Genomic DNA, 16,019 nt, shown 5'->3' with positions numbered 1-16,019 from the left:
GAACGGGCTGCCCCCAACCACCAGCTGTCTATTTGTACCTGGCCGGACACAACAATATAGGGAAGCCCTTTTTTTTTTTAAATTATTTCATGAAATAATTAAAAAAAAATTGACGTGGGGCTTCGCACTATATTTGTGTCCAGCCAGGTACAGCAGGCAGGAATAAACCAACATCATCCTTACCTTTCGATGGTTCCCAGGACAGCTTCAGCTCTGCTACATCGAGATGACAGGCTGAACCGCAGCAGAAAGCTGCCATCCAGCCTGTCATCCCGCAGACACTGAGAAGCGCAGGCATGCTTGCGCTCCTCAGTGTCAGGCTGTGACGGCATCCAGATGAGCCGAGTTTCTCACGCTCACCGCATGCGCAGGAGGATTCTCCCACGCTGTCAGTGACGTGCATGAGGTGAGCTGAGTTCATTGTCGGCTCATCTGGATGCCGTCACAGTCAGACACTGAGGAGCGCAAGCAAGCCTGCGCTTCTCAGTGTCTGCGGGATGACAAGCTGGATGGCAGCATTCTGCTGCGGTTCAGCCTGTCATCTCGATGTAGCAGAGCTGAAGCTGTCCTGGGAACCATGGAAAGGTAAGGATGATGTTGCTTTATTATTTTTCTTTTATTGCAGGAGATCGTTGGCTTCACCTGGAATGGGCGTGATGGTAAGTATGGTTTAATTTAGAACAATAAAGAATTGTGTGTTTATTTCAATTAAAGGACTTTATTCTGGGTGTTTGTGTTTTTTTTTTAACTTTGACTAAGGGGTTAGTAATGGGGGTGTCTTATAGACGCCTCTCCATTACTAACCTGGGCTTGATGTCAGCTGGCATTATAAGCTGACATCAACCCCAGCCCTGTTACCCCACTGCCACCGCTACAGGGCAGTGGGAAGAGCGAGGCTAAGTGCCAGAATTGGCGCATCCTATGGATGCGCCATTTCTGGGGAGGCTGACGGCTGGTGCTTCTAGCCTGGGAGGGGGCCAATATTCATGGCACCCTTCCTGGGCTATTAATATCAGCCCCCAGCTGTCTGCCTAGCCTTTGCTAGCTATTAAAATAGGGGGGACCCAACGTAATTTTTTTTGGGGGGTCCCCCATTTTAATAGCTAGTAAAGGCTAGGTATTCAGCTGGGCGCTAATATTAGTAGCCTGGGAAGCTCCGTGGGTATTACCCCCTTCCCAGGCTTCAAACATCTGCCCCAGCCGTCTGCTTAATCTCCGCTAGAGACTAAAATTACGGGGAACCCCACGCCAATTTTTTTTTTAATAAATCCTTTATTTTAACACTAAATGACAAGTACAGTAATCAACACTATCACTGTACTTCTTATATATGTGGCTGACATGTTTCTATCTATCTAATCTATGTGTGATGCTCTATTCTTTCTGTTATAAATTGTTGGGTACCGCTGCTGAATTGCCGGCCAGCTTTTTTAAAGAGACGGTGCATGAAAACACTAATATTTTTTTAAATAAATCCTTTACACTAAATGACAAGTACAGTAAACAACACTGTCACTGTACTTATTATATATGTGACTGACATGTTTCTATCTATCTAATCTATGTGTGATTCTCTATTCTTTCTATTCTAAATTGTCGGGTACCGCTCCTGAATTGCCGGCCGGCTTTTTTAAAGAGACGGTGCATGAAAACACTGTTATTTTTTTTAATAAATCCTTTACACTAAATGACAAGTACAGTAAGCAACACTGTCACTGTACTTCATATATATGTGACTGACATGTTTCTATCTATCTAATCTATGTGTGATGCTCTATTCTTTCTTTTCTAAATTGTCGGGTACCGGTGTATGCCGCTGCTGAATTGCCAGCTTTTCATGTTTCACTGTGAGCAATGTTCCCATCGATTTGGGCAACCACCTCCCCCAATACATTCTACATTATTGTTAGTTGTTTTCCTTCATGTAGAATTAACCTACAAGGAAAGAAAGGGTTTATTTTCATTCCGATATTTGTGTCCCATTGACTTGCATTGGTTTCCGGTATCGGAATCGGCGATATCCGATACTTTTTGGGTATCGGCCCGATCCAATTCGATCCGATATTTCCTGATATCGGAAGGTATCGCTCAACACTAGTGTCAAGTCCTGCTGGAGAATGAAATTTCCATCTCCAAAAAGCTTGTCGGCAGAGGTAAGCATGAAGGGCTCTAAAATTTCTGGGTAGACGGCTGCGCTGACTTTGGTCTTGATAAAACACAGTGGACCTACACCAGCAGATGACATGGCTCCACAAACCATCACCGATTGTGGAAACTTCACACTAGACCTCAAGTAGCTTGGATTGTGGCCTCTCCACTCTTCCTCCAGACTCTGGGACCTTGATTTCCAAATGAAATGTAAAATTTACTTTAATCTCAAAACAACACCTTGGACCACTGAGCAACAGTCCAGGTCTTTTACTCCTTGGCCCAGGTAAGACGCTTCTGGCGTTGTCTATTGGTCAAGAGTGACTTGACAAAAGGAATGCGACACTTGTAGCCCATGTCCTGGATACGGCTGTCTGTGGTGGCTCTTGAAGCAATGACTCCAGCAGCAGTCCACTCCTTGTTAATCTCCCCCAAATTTTTGAATGGCCTTTTCTTAACAATTCTTTCAAGGCTGCGGTTATCCCGGTTGCTTGAGCACCTTTTTCAACCACACTTTTTCTTTCAACTCAACTTTCCATTAACCGGTTCCCGACCGCCCACTGTAGATAAACGTCGGCGCTTGCTGGGCTCTGTGCAGCGCCGACATTTAAAAACGGTGGGTGGTCTCGCAGCACTCAGGACCCACAGGGTCCTGCAAGCACTGCGATTCCGGTGCAGAGCGTTAGCTCTGACAGGGAACATCATCGGGACCTGATTGGATCAGGTCCCAGTGATGTTAACCCTTTGCTATGTTCTATATGCCGCGATCTATAGTGATCGTGGCATATAGAAGATAGGAGGAGAGGGGGTCGTCTTACTTACCTCTCCGACGACCCCTGATACCTTCCAGGACCTTGGGTTGCTATGACAGCTGGAGGTCACATGACCGCCTCCAGCTCTGCCATATATGGTGTCCTGCCTGGCTCAGCCTGCAGCTGAAGCCAGGCAGGAGACTGACTGTGACACAGTCAGTGAAGATCTCATACATATATGTCTATTACATTACATGAGATCAGTGATCAGAAAAATAAAAATTAATGTCCCATACAGGGACTAAGTAAAAATGTAAAAAAAAGTAAAAAAAAAGTTTTTAGACTATTAAAAAAAAAATTAATCACAAAATAAATAAATAAAATATTAAACCAATAAATCCGTATATTTTTACAAAACCAAAAAAAGTACACATATTTGGTATCGAAACAACCCGAGCTATAAAACTGTCACACTAATTAACTCCTTCTGTGCACATCGTAATAAAAATAAATAAAAAACGGAGCAAAAAAATATGCTTTTTCATCATATCGCCAAACAAAAAGTGGAAAAAAATGCAATCAAAAAACAAAATAGAAATAAAAATGGTACCGCTGAAAACGTCATCTTGTTCCGCAAAAAAAAAGCCGCCATACAGCTCCATCAGCCGAAAAATAAAAAAGTTATAGCGCTCAGAATAAAGCAATGCAAAAAAAATATTTTTTTCTATAAAATTGTTTTATTGTGTAAAAGCGCCAAAATAAAAAAAAATACAGTAAGTGTAGTATCGCTGTAAATGTACTGACCCGAAGAATAACACTGCCTGATCACTTTTACCACATGTAGAACAGCATAAAAAAAAACCTCAAAAAACAATTCCTGAATTGTTTGTTTTTGTTAATTTTACCTCCCAAAAAAAGGAATAGAAAGCGATCAAAAAATGTCACGTACCCAAAAATGGTACCAATAAAAATGTCAACTCGTCCCGCAAAAAACAAGCCGTCACATGACTCTGTCGGCCGAAATATGGAAAAATTCTAGCTCTCAAAATATGGTGATGCAAAAACTAGATTTTGTAAAAAAAAAGCGTCTTTTAGTGTGTGACAGCTGTCAGTCATAAAAACCCGATATAAATCTGGTATCTCTGTAATCGCACCGACCCGAAGAATAAAGTAATCTAATCAGTTATATCACACTAGGAACGGCGTAAAAAATAAATAAAACCAATTCTTCACCTGCTACTGATTTGTTTATTATGTCTCCCAAAGATCGCAGTAAGGCTCTGCCCACATTTGTCCTGCGCTCTGCGCTGAGCGCTTACACCAGAGTTTCCGTGTAAATCTCTGAAATACGTGATTCAGCCGAAACCCATGATGGAAGATTCCCTGTAATGAGGCAGATATAGGCCACTGTGGACGCCGTCTGGCCTGTGATCCCACGGTGTCATTTGTTTTAGGCGTGCATAAAAGTGCGGTTGCCCACAGTTTTGTGCACTTCTGAAAAAAAGGACACCGCTAAACAGAGGCCAGACGGAGTCCAGAGTAACTCTGCTGCCTCATTACAGTGAATGGATCCCGCAGGGGTTTCATCTGAATTACATCACTTGGAAATTTAGATGGAAACCCCGATGTAAGTGCTCAGCCTAGAGCGCCGGATAAATGTTACGTAAAATGTTCCCAATAAAAGCTTCAACTCAGTCGTCAAAAAAAGCTAGTCCCCACTCAGGTCCGTCATCTGTTAAAAATATAAGGGACTTCCAAGTTACTGGTAGCAGAAAGGCTCTGGAAAAGCGAAATGGCCCTTGCCCCCCAAAAGAAATTCTGAAAATTTTGTGCTCCCAAATCCAAATGCCTATTCTACAATAATTTGTTCTCCAATTGTCAAATAGCACTCCGTCCCCCCCAGATCTCGCCGTATGGCTGAGTGGTACGATACAGCCACATATGGGGTATTGACACTTTTAGAAGAAATTGTGTGACACATTTCGGCACCATTTTTACCCATTGCCCTGTGTGAAAATGTAAAATCTGAGGGTAAAACATTTTTTTGTGGTAAAAATATAATTATGCTTTTTTCACTGCCCAATGGTATAAATTTAAAAATTAAAAAATACTCACTACTTCCCTAGATGAATTCCTTGAGAGGTGTAGTTTACAAAATGGGGTCACTTGTGGGGGTTTCTGCATGTCAGCGACTCTTCAAATGTAACATGGTGTCAGCTGCCTATCCCAGCCAATATAGCACATCCTTTCTCTTCCGAACCCTGCCGTACACCAAAGCAGTGGTTTTCCCCCACATATGGGGTATCGGCGTACTCAGGAGAAATTGTACAACAAATTTCATGGTGCAATTTATCCTATTACCCTTATGATAATGCAAAATTAAGGGATGAAAAACTGTTTTGTGGGAAAAATGTGAAAATTTTATTTTTACAGCTCAATATTATAAACTTCTGTGAAGCACCTTGGGGTTCAAGGTGCTCACCACACATCTAGATAAGTTCCCTAAGGGGTCTAGTTTCCAAAATGGTGTCACTTGTGCGGGGATTCCACTGTTTAGGCACATCAGGAGCTCTCCAAACGCAACATGGAGTCTGCTAATTATTCAGACAAATTTTACATTCAAAAAGTCTAATGGCGCGCCTTCCCTTCCGAACCCTGCAGTGCGCCCAAACAGTGGTTTTCCCTCACATATGGGGTATCAGCACGCTCAAGAGAAATTGCACAAAAAAATTTGGGGTCCATTTTTTCCTGTTACCCCTGTGAAAATAAAAAAAATTGGGTCTAAAGTAACATTTTTGTGAAAAAAGTGAAATGTTAATTTTTTTCTTCCACATTCCAAAAATTCCTGTGAAGCACCTGAAGGGTTAATAAAGTTCTTGAATGTGGTTTTGAGCACCTTGAGGGGTGCAGTTTTTAGAATGGTGTCACTTTTGGGTATTTTCTGTCATAAAGACCCCTCAAAGTGACTTCAAATATGATGTGGTCCCTAAAAAAATGTTTTTGTAAATTTTGTTGGAAAAATGAGAAATCGCTGGTCAACTTTTAACCCTTATAGCTCCCTAACAAAAAAAAATTTGGGTTCCAAAATTGTGCTGATGTAAAGTAGACATGTGGGAAATGTTATTTATTAACTATTTTGTGTGACATATCTCTCTGATTTAAGGGCATGAAAATTCAAAGTTTGAAAATTGCAAAATTTTCAAAATTTGCGCCAAATTTCCGATTTTTTCACAAATAAACGCAAGTTATATCGAAGAAATTTTACCACTATCATGAAGTACAATATGTCATGAAAAAACAATCTCAGAATCAGGGGAATAAGTTGAAGCGTTCCAGAGTAATTACTTCATAAAATGACAATGGTCAGAATTGAAAAAATTGGCCCGGTCACGAAGGCAAAAACAGGCTCTGGTGCAAAGTGGTTAATATGCTTGGATACAGCACTCGGTGAACAGCCAGCTTCTTTAGCAATGACCTTTTGTGGCTTACCCTCCTTGTGAAGTGTGTCAATGACTGCCTTCTGGACATCTGTCAAGTCAGCAGTCTTCCCCATGATTGTGAAGCCTACTGAAACAGACTAAGGGACCTTTTTAAATGTGTAGGAAGCCTTTACAGGTGTTTTTTGTTAATTATTCTAATTTACTGACATAATGACTTTCGTGTTTTCATTGGCTGTAAGCCATAATCATCAACATTAACAGAAATAAACACTTGAAATAGATCACTCTGTTTGTAATGACTCTATATAATACACGAGTTTCACTTTTTGTATTGAAGAACTGAAATAAATTAACCTTTTGATGATATTCTAATTGTGAGATGCACCTGTATTTATTTAAAAAATATAAAACATATTGATATGACTGCTCTATAGACATCAGGCTATACACTGACACAGGAGTGTAACTACTGCTGTGTCAGTGTATAGCGCTGAGCTGCCGGGAATGAGGTCACCGGAGTTCAATCAGCTGATGAGCCCCGGTGACCTCACTTACAGCACCACTGCAGCGTGGGAATTTTCTCACGCAGCGGTTGTGCTGTAAGGGAGGTCACCAAAGCTTCATTAGCTGATGACGGAAAAAAAAAAAAGGCAGATTCTGGGAAGTTCAGGGATTTCTACAAGGGATTTTTCTCAATTTTTGGAGCAGGTGACAGTTTCTCTTGAAGTGTAATGTCATATGAAAGCCTAAACCGCCTCTTTTCTCATTCCAGGACACACGCTGATGTCCATAAATCCATGTGTACTGTGTGTAGACACTGGATATGACAGATACTACATCCATAGATGCGTAAATGGAGACGGTCACTGGTTTGGTAAATTACACTACGGCCCCGTCTTGTGATCTAAAAAGACGCAAATCCAGCATGTGCAGTGCTCACTCTAGGAATCTATGGGAACCAACATCTGATATGGAATGAGGCATTTCACCACTTTATATGCCATTACACATCGGTCTATGGCATTTTTGAAATGTTAGCAGTTAGTTGCCAAACCAGTTAAAGCTACACAATATATAATGTTTACAGACATATTTTGTAAACTGAACATCACATAAAAATACAGACTAAAAGAAAATGGTTATAAATTGCAGAACCACCCACCTTTATCACACATCGGGCAGCAGACGTTACTGATTTTGTATTCCTTCGGAAGGCAAGCAGAAATAACATTGACCATGAAAACCAGCTAAAATATAAAAACAAAAAGAGAGAAGGTAAATTACTTAATTAGGAGACCGTAAACTATGATTATATTACTAGGAAGGGGCGGCATCTCGTACAGGAGACATCCCAGCTGTGACCCAACATGTGGTCCGATCCGCTGGTATATTATGCTGCCCCCATCCTATAAGTCGCTCCGTGAACACGCAGGGAAGGTTCTGATCACTGCAAACCTCATCCTGACTGTGGACTCCAGACACTGTTTCTTCATAGTGTAGGATACATTATAAGGGATATTCCCGTCACAATCACTTATTATAAGCCTTGGTCAAGGGACTTCTACTTCAGCAAAAATACGCTGTGTCCAAAGCGCAGCTGGTTCCTGATCATGTGGACATACCCAAAGGCTAACCAAACAGCTGTGAGCTGTTATTAATAGCCAGGGAACATGTTAGCCTAATGGCCCCTTCCTAGGCTAAAAGTAGCAACCCTCAGTCGCCCCAGAACTGGCACTTCATATTTGAATGGGATTAGGCGTAATAGGATTAGGGGTAATGGAATTAGGTGTCGCTGACACCAAGCCCTAGGTTTAGTAATGAAGAGGTGTCAGCATCCTTGACTGCAAAAGACCTTCAGAAAGATTTAGCAGACTCTGGAGTTGTGGTACATTGTTCTACTGTTCAAAGACATCTGCACAATTATGGCCTTCATGGAAGAGTCATCAGAAGAAAACCTCTCCTGCATCCTTCACCATAAAATTCAGCATCAGAAGTATGCAAAAGAACATCTAAACAAGCCTGATGCATTTTGGAAATAAGTCCTGTGGACCGATGAGGTTAAAATAGAACTCTTTGGCCACAATGATCAAAGGTATGTGTGGAGAAAAAAGGGCACAGAGTGTCCGGAAAAGAACATCTCGCCAACTATTACCCCTTCACCCCCGAACCTGTTTTCACCTTCCTGACAGGGCCATATTTTACAATTCTGACCACTGTCACTTTATGATGTAATACTCTAAGGCTATGTGCCCACGATGCAGAAATGCTCTGGATTTTTCCTGAGCGTTTCTGCATCTCCCTGGCAGAAAAAACGCATGCAGATTGTACATGCGTTTTTCCTGCCAGGGACATGCGGATGTGAAGCATTCTTCACATGCAATTCCGCATGCGGGTGTCAAGCGCTTTCCAAGCAATTTTAGCATCACTTGGAAAGTGCTTGTCAACTTGGTCACACTATATAAATCCATGCAAACGGCATGGATTTATATAGTGTGACCTGAGAGAATGTCAAAAAATAAATCTATGCTTACCTTCCGATGGCCCCCGCAGTCTTGCTTCGCTCCGTCCTGGCTGCCGGCAGATCGCGGTACACTGAAGGACCTGCCGACGTCTGCGTCGCGTGACCCGTCACATGACTAGGACGTCAGCGCAGGCCCTCCAGTCCATCGCGATCTGCCGGCAAGGGAGGAGGAGCGCACCGGGGGCAGTCAGAGGGTAAGTATGCTATTTATTTATTTATTTTTTTACAGTTTCTATGGTACCCGGGTCCGGAGGAGAGTCTCCTCTCCTCTAGACCTGGGTACCATCCGCACACTTAACGCATGTATTTGACGCGCCCAGGGTGTTGGGGACGACTCGGCGCCCGGGCCTTGTTGTTAGATTTGGGGGAATGTCGCGGTGACCGGCTCCCGGGCCCGTACCCTGTGGTCACTCTTAAAAAGAAAGGAATGGGAAAAAGGTGTATGGGATAGGGGATAGTTTGCGACGCCACCCGTGGTGTCTGGTGAGAATCACCAGCGCTGCTACAGTCCTCTGAGGCCGGTGGTCAGGCAGCTTAGTTGGCGCGGCTCCCCACAGGTGGAGCAGGGCCTCAGGGCAGCGTAAGGAGAAGGGATGCAGGACAGAGAGGACCCAGCCGGGTCAGTGGAAAGGTAGAAGAATAGGCACGCACACCGTAGTTCACTTCAGTACCTTTACTGGTGGTGTTTCAGGCACGATCCAGGGCACTGTAGGGTGAAGGGTGCATATCAGGACTCTCCCCAGTGAGCGGGTGTGGGGCCTCCTGTTTCTTGCCTTTTCCTGATAAGTTTATGACCTGCCAGAAGCTAGGCCTAACTTGGTCTCTGTCTTGCACCGGCTGACCTGGTGGTAGGGCCTTCTGTTGGAGATCACACTCCCTGGTTTCTTGGGCCTCAGTGACTCCTGACCCTGGTATAACGGTCAGCTTCTGGTATTCCTGGGACATATAGTTCGCCAGGGATTCCGGTAGTTTCTGCTGGTCCTTAGGGATCCCTGCAGACGCGGACCCGGTGTCCGGTAGATGCTTGTGGGGTGAGCTGGTTAAGCTCCTCTGCCCCCTATGTAGCTCGCTACTCCACTTGCCTTCGGCCGCTCAGGGCCCTCACTAGGCTTCACACTTGCAGTAGGCCTCGCTACTCTTCACCGCTCTTATGGCGTCGGCACGCCTTAGGCTCACTAACTGAGCTCCCTGAGTCTGGGCTGGACTGACTTTAGACTGTGTCTCCAGGCTGTAGATTCCAGACTGACTAACTGCCTAGCTCCACCTTCCCTTTTTATATCCCTAACGGGCTCCCTCTGGTGGTCTGAGGTGGAAGGTGGAGGTGTGTGTATGCTGTGAGGGCCTCTTGTGGAGGAATCCGTCCATGCACCCCTCTAGGATCTGTGGCACCAATGCACAGCAGGGCGCCACATATTCCACATGTGCTTATCTAGTGAAGCGGAATACAAGCGTTCTAATGCAAGTCAATGGCGGCAAAAACGCAGCACTTCCGCAAAATAATTGGTAGTGCTGCGTTTTTTTTCCGCAATGATAATCCGCAGCGGAAATTTCCGCAGCATGTGCACAGCACATGCGGATTATCATTGGGGAACATGGCAGGCCTTCTATCATGCGTTTTTTAAGCGCTTCTGCAGCGTTTTTGACAGAATGTATATGACAGAAAATACCCAAAAGTGACACCATTCTAAAAACTGCACCCCTCAAGGAGCTCAAAACCACATTCAAGACGTTTATTAACCCTTCAGGTGCTTCACAGGATGTGAAGTAATGTGGAAGGAAAAAAATGAGCATTTAACCTTTTTTTCACAAAAATGTTACTTTAGACACATTTTTTTTTACTTTCACAAGGGTACCAGGAAAGAACACACTGTAAAATTTGTTGTGCAATTTCTCCTGAGTACACAGATACCCCATACGTGGTTGAAAACTACTTTTGAGGCACAGTGCAAAGCTCAGAAGGGAAGAAGCGCCATATTGGAGTTCTGATTTTGCTGGACTGGTTTTAGGGGGCCATGTCACATTGGCAGAGCCCCTGAGGTGCCAGAACAGCTGTATCCCCTGTAAGTGACCCCATTTTACAACTACACTTCTCAATGAATTCATCTAGGGGGTGCAGTGATCATATTGACACCACAGGCGGATCACAGAATTTTATACCATTGGGCAGTGAAGAAAAAATAATTACATTTTTACTATCAAAATTTTGTTTTAGCCCCAGATTTTACATTTTTACACTGGGAAATAGGTAATAATGCCACCAAAATTTGTCCCACATTTTCTGCTGAATGTAAAAATACCCCATATGTGGTTGTACAGTACTGCTTAGCCACACGGCGAGACTCGAGAGGGATTGAGCGCTATTTGCTTCCTGGAGAGGTTACAGAAAAGAGCCCTAAAAATGAACTTTTAACCCCTTCACGCCATAGCCCTTTTCAGTTTTCGCGTTTTCATTTTTTGCTCCCCTTCTTCCCAGAGCCATAGCCTTTTTATTTTTGGGTGAAAATGGGCATGTGAGAACTTGTTTTTTGCGGGATGAGTTGTACTTTTCAACGCCACCATTGGTTTTACCATAACATGTACTGGAAAACAGGAAAAAAAATCCAAGTGTGGTGAAATTGCAAAAAAAGTGCAATTCCACAAGTTGTTGTTTTTTTTTTACCATGTTTACTAAATGTTAAAATTGACCTGCCATTATTATTCTCCAGGTCATTACGAGTTCGTAGACACCAAACATGTATAGGTTCATTTTTATTTCAGTGGTGAAAAAAAAATCCAAAGTTTGTTTAAAAAAAAAAAAAAAAAAGGAGCCATTTTCTGAGACCCGTAGCGTCTCCATTTTTTGCGATCTGGGGCTGGGTGAGGGCTTATTTTTTGTGAGCAGAGTTGACATTTTTATTGATACCATTTTGGTTCAGATATGATCTTTTGATCGCCTGTTATTGCATTTTATTGCAATGTTGCGGCGGCAAAAAAAAACGTTATTCTGGCGTTTGGATTTTTTTTATCGTTACGCCGTTTACCGATCTGACTAATATTTTTCCTTTATTGTAACAAAAGTGCTCAACTGCTATGAACGCCGACCACTGGGTGGCGCTCATAGCAGATCGGCTATGACAGCCATAGGGGTCTCATCTTGACCCCGGGTTGTCATGCCAACCCATCAGTGACCCGCGATCATTTGATGTGGTCGCCAATGGGTGAAGCCAACAAGGTCACTTCCCGGAAGCGCGAGTTAAATGCCGCTGTCAGAGTTTGACAGCAGCATTTAGCTAGTTAACAGCCGCAGGTGGATCGCAATTCCACCCGCAGCTGTTGCGGGCACATGTCAGCTGTAAGAATCAGCTGACATGTGCCCGGAAAAGTGCAGGCTCAGGGCCGGAGCCCGCACCACAGGGGGGGACATGGCATGCACAGTACATGTATGGTGCATGTCGTGAAGGGGTTAATATTTAATAGTAAAAATCTATAAAACACATATAGTGCTAGACACAATTCTAAACAAAGTGTAGTGCTAAAGTGGCAACGTGCATAATATTATATAGTAGTACCTGACTACAGACCAGGGCTGTGGAGTTGTAGTCGGAGTCGTGGAGTCAGTGTCCATTTTGGTGCAGTCGGTATAAAATGGACCAACTCCAACTCCTAAAATATAGAATAAATTGGGTACAGTAGTTCAATGCAGTTTGTGGGGAATATTTTTTATAAGAATTTGGGAAAGTTATGAAATGTCCTATAAATGTCTGTCCTATTCCTGATCTAAGGGTCTAGACTTTTAGCTGAGATTAATCTGTGCTGCAGTAAATGTATCATTTAACCCCTTTACCCCCCCAAGGTGGTTTGCACGTTAATGACCAGGCCAATTTTTACAATTCTGACCACTGTCACTTTATGAGGTAATTACTCTGGAACGCTTCAATGGATCCCGCTGATTCTGAGATTTTTTTCGTGACATATTGTACTTCATGATTGTGGTAAAATTTCTTCGATATCACTTGCGTTTATTTGTGAAAAAAAATAGAAATTCGGTGAAAATTTCGCAATTTTCAAACTTTGAATTTTCATGCCCTTAAATCAGAGAGATATGTCACGCAAAATAGTTAATAAATAACATTTCCCACATGTCTACTTTACATCAGAATAATTTTGGAACCAACATTTTTTTTTTGTTAGGAAGTTATAAGGGTTAAAAGTTGACCAGCGATTTCTCAGTTTTCCAACAAAATTTGCAAAACCATTTTTTTAGGGACCACATCACATTTGAAGTGACTTTGGGGGGTCTATATGACAGAAAATACCCAAAAGTGACACCATTCTAATAAATGTACCCCTCAAGGTGCTCAAAACCACATTCAAGAAGTTTATTAACCCTTCAGGTCCTTCACAGGAATTTTTGGAATGTGGAAGGAAAAAAAATGAACATTTAACTTTTTTCACAAAAATAGTAATTTAGACCCCAATTTTTTTTATTTTTTACAAGGGTAACAGGAAAAAATGGACCCCAAAATGTGTTGTGCAATTCCTCCTGAGCAAGCTGATACCCCATATGTGGGGGAAAACCACTGTATGGGCGCACGGCAGGGTTCGGAAGGGAAGGAGCAGCATTTGACTTTTTGAATGTAAAATTTACTTGAATAATAAGCGGACGCCATTTTGCGTTTGGGGAGCCCCTGAAGGGCCTAAACAGTGGAAACCCCCCCCAGAAGTGACACCAGTTTGGAAACTAGGCCCCTCAGGGAACTTATTTAGATGTGTAGTGAGCACCCTTAACCCCCAGGTGCTTCACAGAAGTTTATAACATGGAGCTGTGAAAATAAAATAAAAAAATCAAACTTTTTCCACAAAAATTATGTTTTAGCCCAAATTTTTTTATTTTCACAAGGGTAAGAGGATAAAATGGACCCCATAAAACTTTTGTGAAATTTCTCCTGAGTAAGCCGATACCCCATATGTGGGGAAAATACAGTGTTTGGGCGCACGGCAGGGTTTAGAAGGGAAGGAGCATTGTGTGACTTTTTGAACGCAAAATTGGCTGGAATTGAGAGTGGTCGCGTTTGGAGAGCCCCTCATGTGCCTAAACAGTGGAAACCTCCCACAAGTGACCCCATTTTGGAAACTAGACCCCTCTAGGATTTTATCAATGGGTATAGTGAACATTTTTAACCCAGAGGTACAACATAGAAATTGATAACATTAGGTCATCAGATTGAATAAGTTGTCATTAGTCTTGAGCGCAAGTGCTCGCTACTTGAGTTTATATCAGGTACTCAGGTATGCACCATGTATCAAGGGTGCTCGAGTGACATGCTCGAGTCCCCGCCCACATGTTTCACAGTTATTAGACACCCAAAAAAACCATGGGGGTATCGCTGGTGCATGGCAGGCAATCCCTGCAAGGCTTTTTTGGCCGCGAAGCATATAGGGCGGAGACTCGAGCATGTCACTCGAGCACCCGTGATACTCAGTGCATACCCGAGCACCCGATGCAAACTCAAGTAGCTAGCACTTGCGCTCAACACTAGTCGCCATATCGTCATAATTATTTTTTTTCATTTACTTTTGAAAAAATCCCAACCCTAGCACAACCCCAACCCTAACCGTAGCATAACCCTAGAGTTTATTTTTTACGCCGTTCCTTGTGCGGTATATTCTTCGGGTCGGTGCGATTACAGCGATACCAGATTCATATCGGGTTTTTATTATTGACAGCTGTCACACACTAAAAGTCTTTTTTTTTTGCAAAGACTAGTTTTTGCATCACCATATTTTGAGAGCTATAATTTTTCCATATTTCAGCCGAGAAAGTTATGTGATGGCTTGTTTTTTGCGGGATGAGTTGTCGTTTTTATTGGTACCATTTTCGGCCATGTGACATTTTTTGATCGCTTTCTATTCCGATTTTTGGGAGGCAGAACAAACAAAAACCAACAATTTAGGATTTTTTTGGGGCTTTTTTTTATGCCGTTCTGAATGTGGTAAAATTGATAAGGCAGCTTTATTCTTTGGGTCAGTACGTTTACAGCGGTACCACATTTATATATTTTTTTATGCTTTGGCGCTTTTACACAATAAAAACTATTTTATAGAAAAAATATTTTTTTTGCATCGCTTTATTCTGAGAGCTATAACTTTTATTTTTTGGCTGATGGGAGATGTATGGCGGCTTGTTTTTTGCGGGACAAGATGACGTTTTCAGCGGTACCATTTTTATTTGCATTCGTCTTTTTAATCACATTTTGTCGGTTTGATGATAAAGCGTAGTTTTTTGCTTGGTTTTTGTATTTTTATTTTTTATTGTGTTCACTACAGGGGTTTCCTAGTGGGACAGTTTTATAGGTCAGATCGTTCCGGACGCGGCGATACCAAATATGTGTACTTTTATTGTTTGTTTGTTTTTCAGACTAATATTTATTTATGGGTACAGTATATTTTTATTTTTTTTTACAATTTTTTTTTTTTTTTCACTTTCTGATTCTTTTATTTACTTTTACACTTTGTCCCACTAAGGGACTTTCATTTTTTTAACTCAGTTCGCTTGCATAGCATAGAAATGCTGCAGGAGCATCTCTATGCTATGCAGGCTGCAGCCCTGCACACACAAGTTAGTTAGACTGCACACTGAGCAAGATCTATCTAACTTCCTGCTGTCTGGTGACCCGGATGTCGTCATGACATCAAGTCACCATGACAACCACCGGGACCCCGCACAGACAGCGCGGGACGCCGGGGAAGAGGCGAGTAAGCGACGCTTACCTCCTCTTGCCACGAGGATACTGCGATCGACTTCGATCGCAGCATTTTGGGGGTTAATGTTCTGGGAGTGGAGTGGGACCGCTCCTAGCACATAGCACCGGGTGTCAGCTGTGAGAATCAGATGACACCCGGCGCCGATGCGTACTACTACGTATCTGGTCCATTAGGCCCAGGGCGCAGATACGTATTAGTACGTATCATGTCAGAAATGGGTTAAACATGAGCCGTGTATGAGGGAGTCTGTGTCATGGAAATTGAGGAGTCGGAGGTTTGGCTTACTGACTCCACAGCCCTGCTACAGACAATGTTGTCATATAATATTGCACTTAAAGACAAACGGCCCGGGAGAGAGTTGAACTCCACTCATATGATTCATGTAATTATGGCCGTATAACCTAATATCAAGGG

General features: G+C 42.7%; 1 protein-coding gene across 2 annotated transcripts in view; it reads right to left on the bottom strand.

The window, feature by feature from the left end:
* Positions 1–16,019, bottom strand: part of LOC141172569 (tumor necrosis factor receptor superfamily member 14-like) — a 52,044-nt gene that overhangs the window by 28,498 nt on the left and 7,527 nt on the right. For both annotated transcript variants that reach the window (XM_073656921.1, XM_073656920.1), the window contains exon 2: positions 7,503–7,587. In XM_073656921.1, the coding sequence (XP_073513022.1) occupies positions 7,503–7,587 (85 nt within the window). The remainder of the gene's footprint in view (positions 1–7,502; positions 7,588–16,019) is intronic.

Source organism: Phyllobates terribilis, unplaced genomic scaffold (assembly GCF_046119375.1).
Source record: "Phyllobates terribilis strain yellow unplaced genomic scaffold, ASM4611937v1 Scaffold_12__6_contigs__length_324123572, whole genome shotgun sequence".
In the NCBI taxonomy this organism is placed as follows: Eukaryota; Metazoa; Chordata; class Amphibia; order Anura; family Dendrobatidae; genus Phyllobates; species Phyllobates terribilis.
The sequence above is the reverse complement of the archived record's forward strand: the minus strand, read 5'-3'. Positions and strand labels throughout refer to the sequence as shown.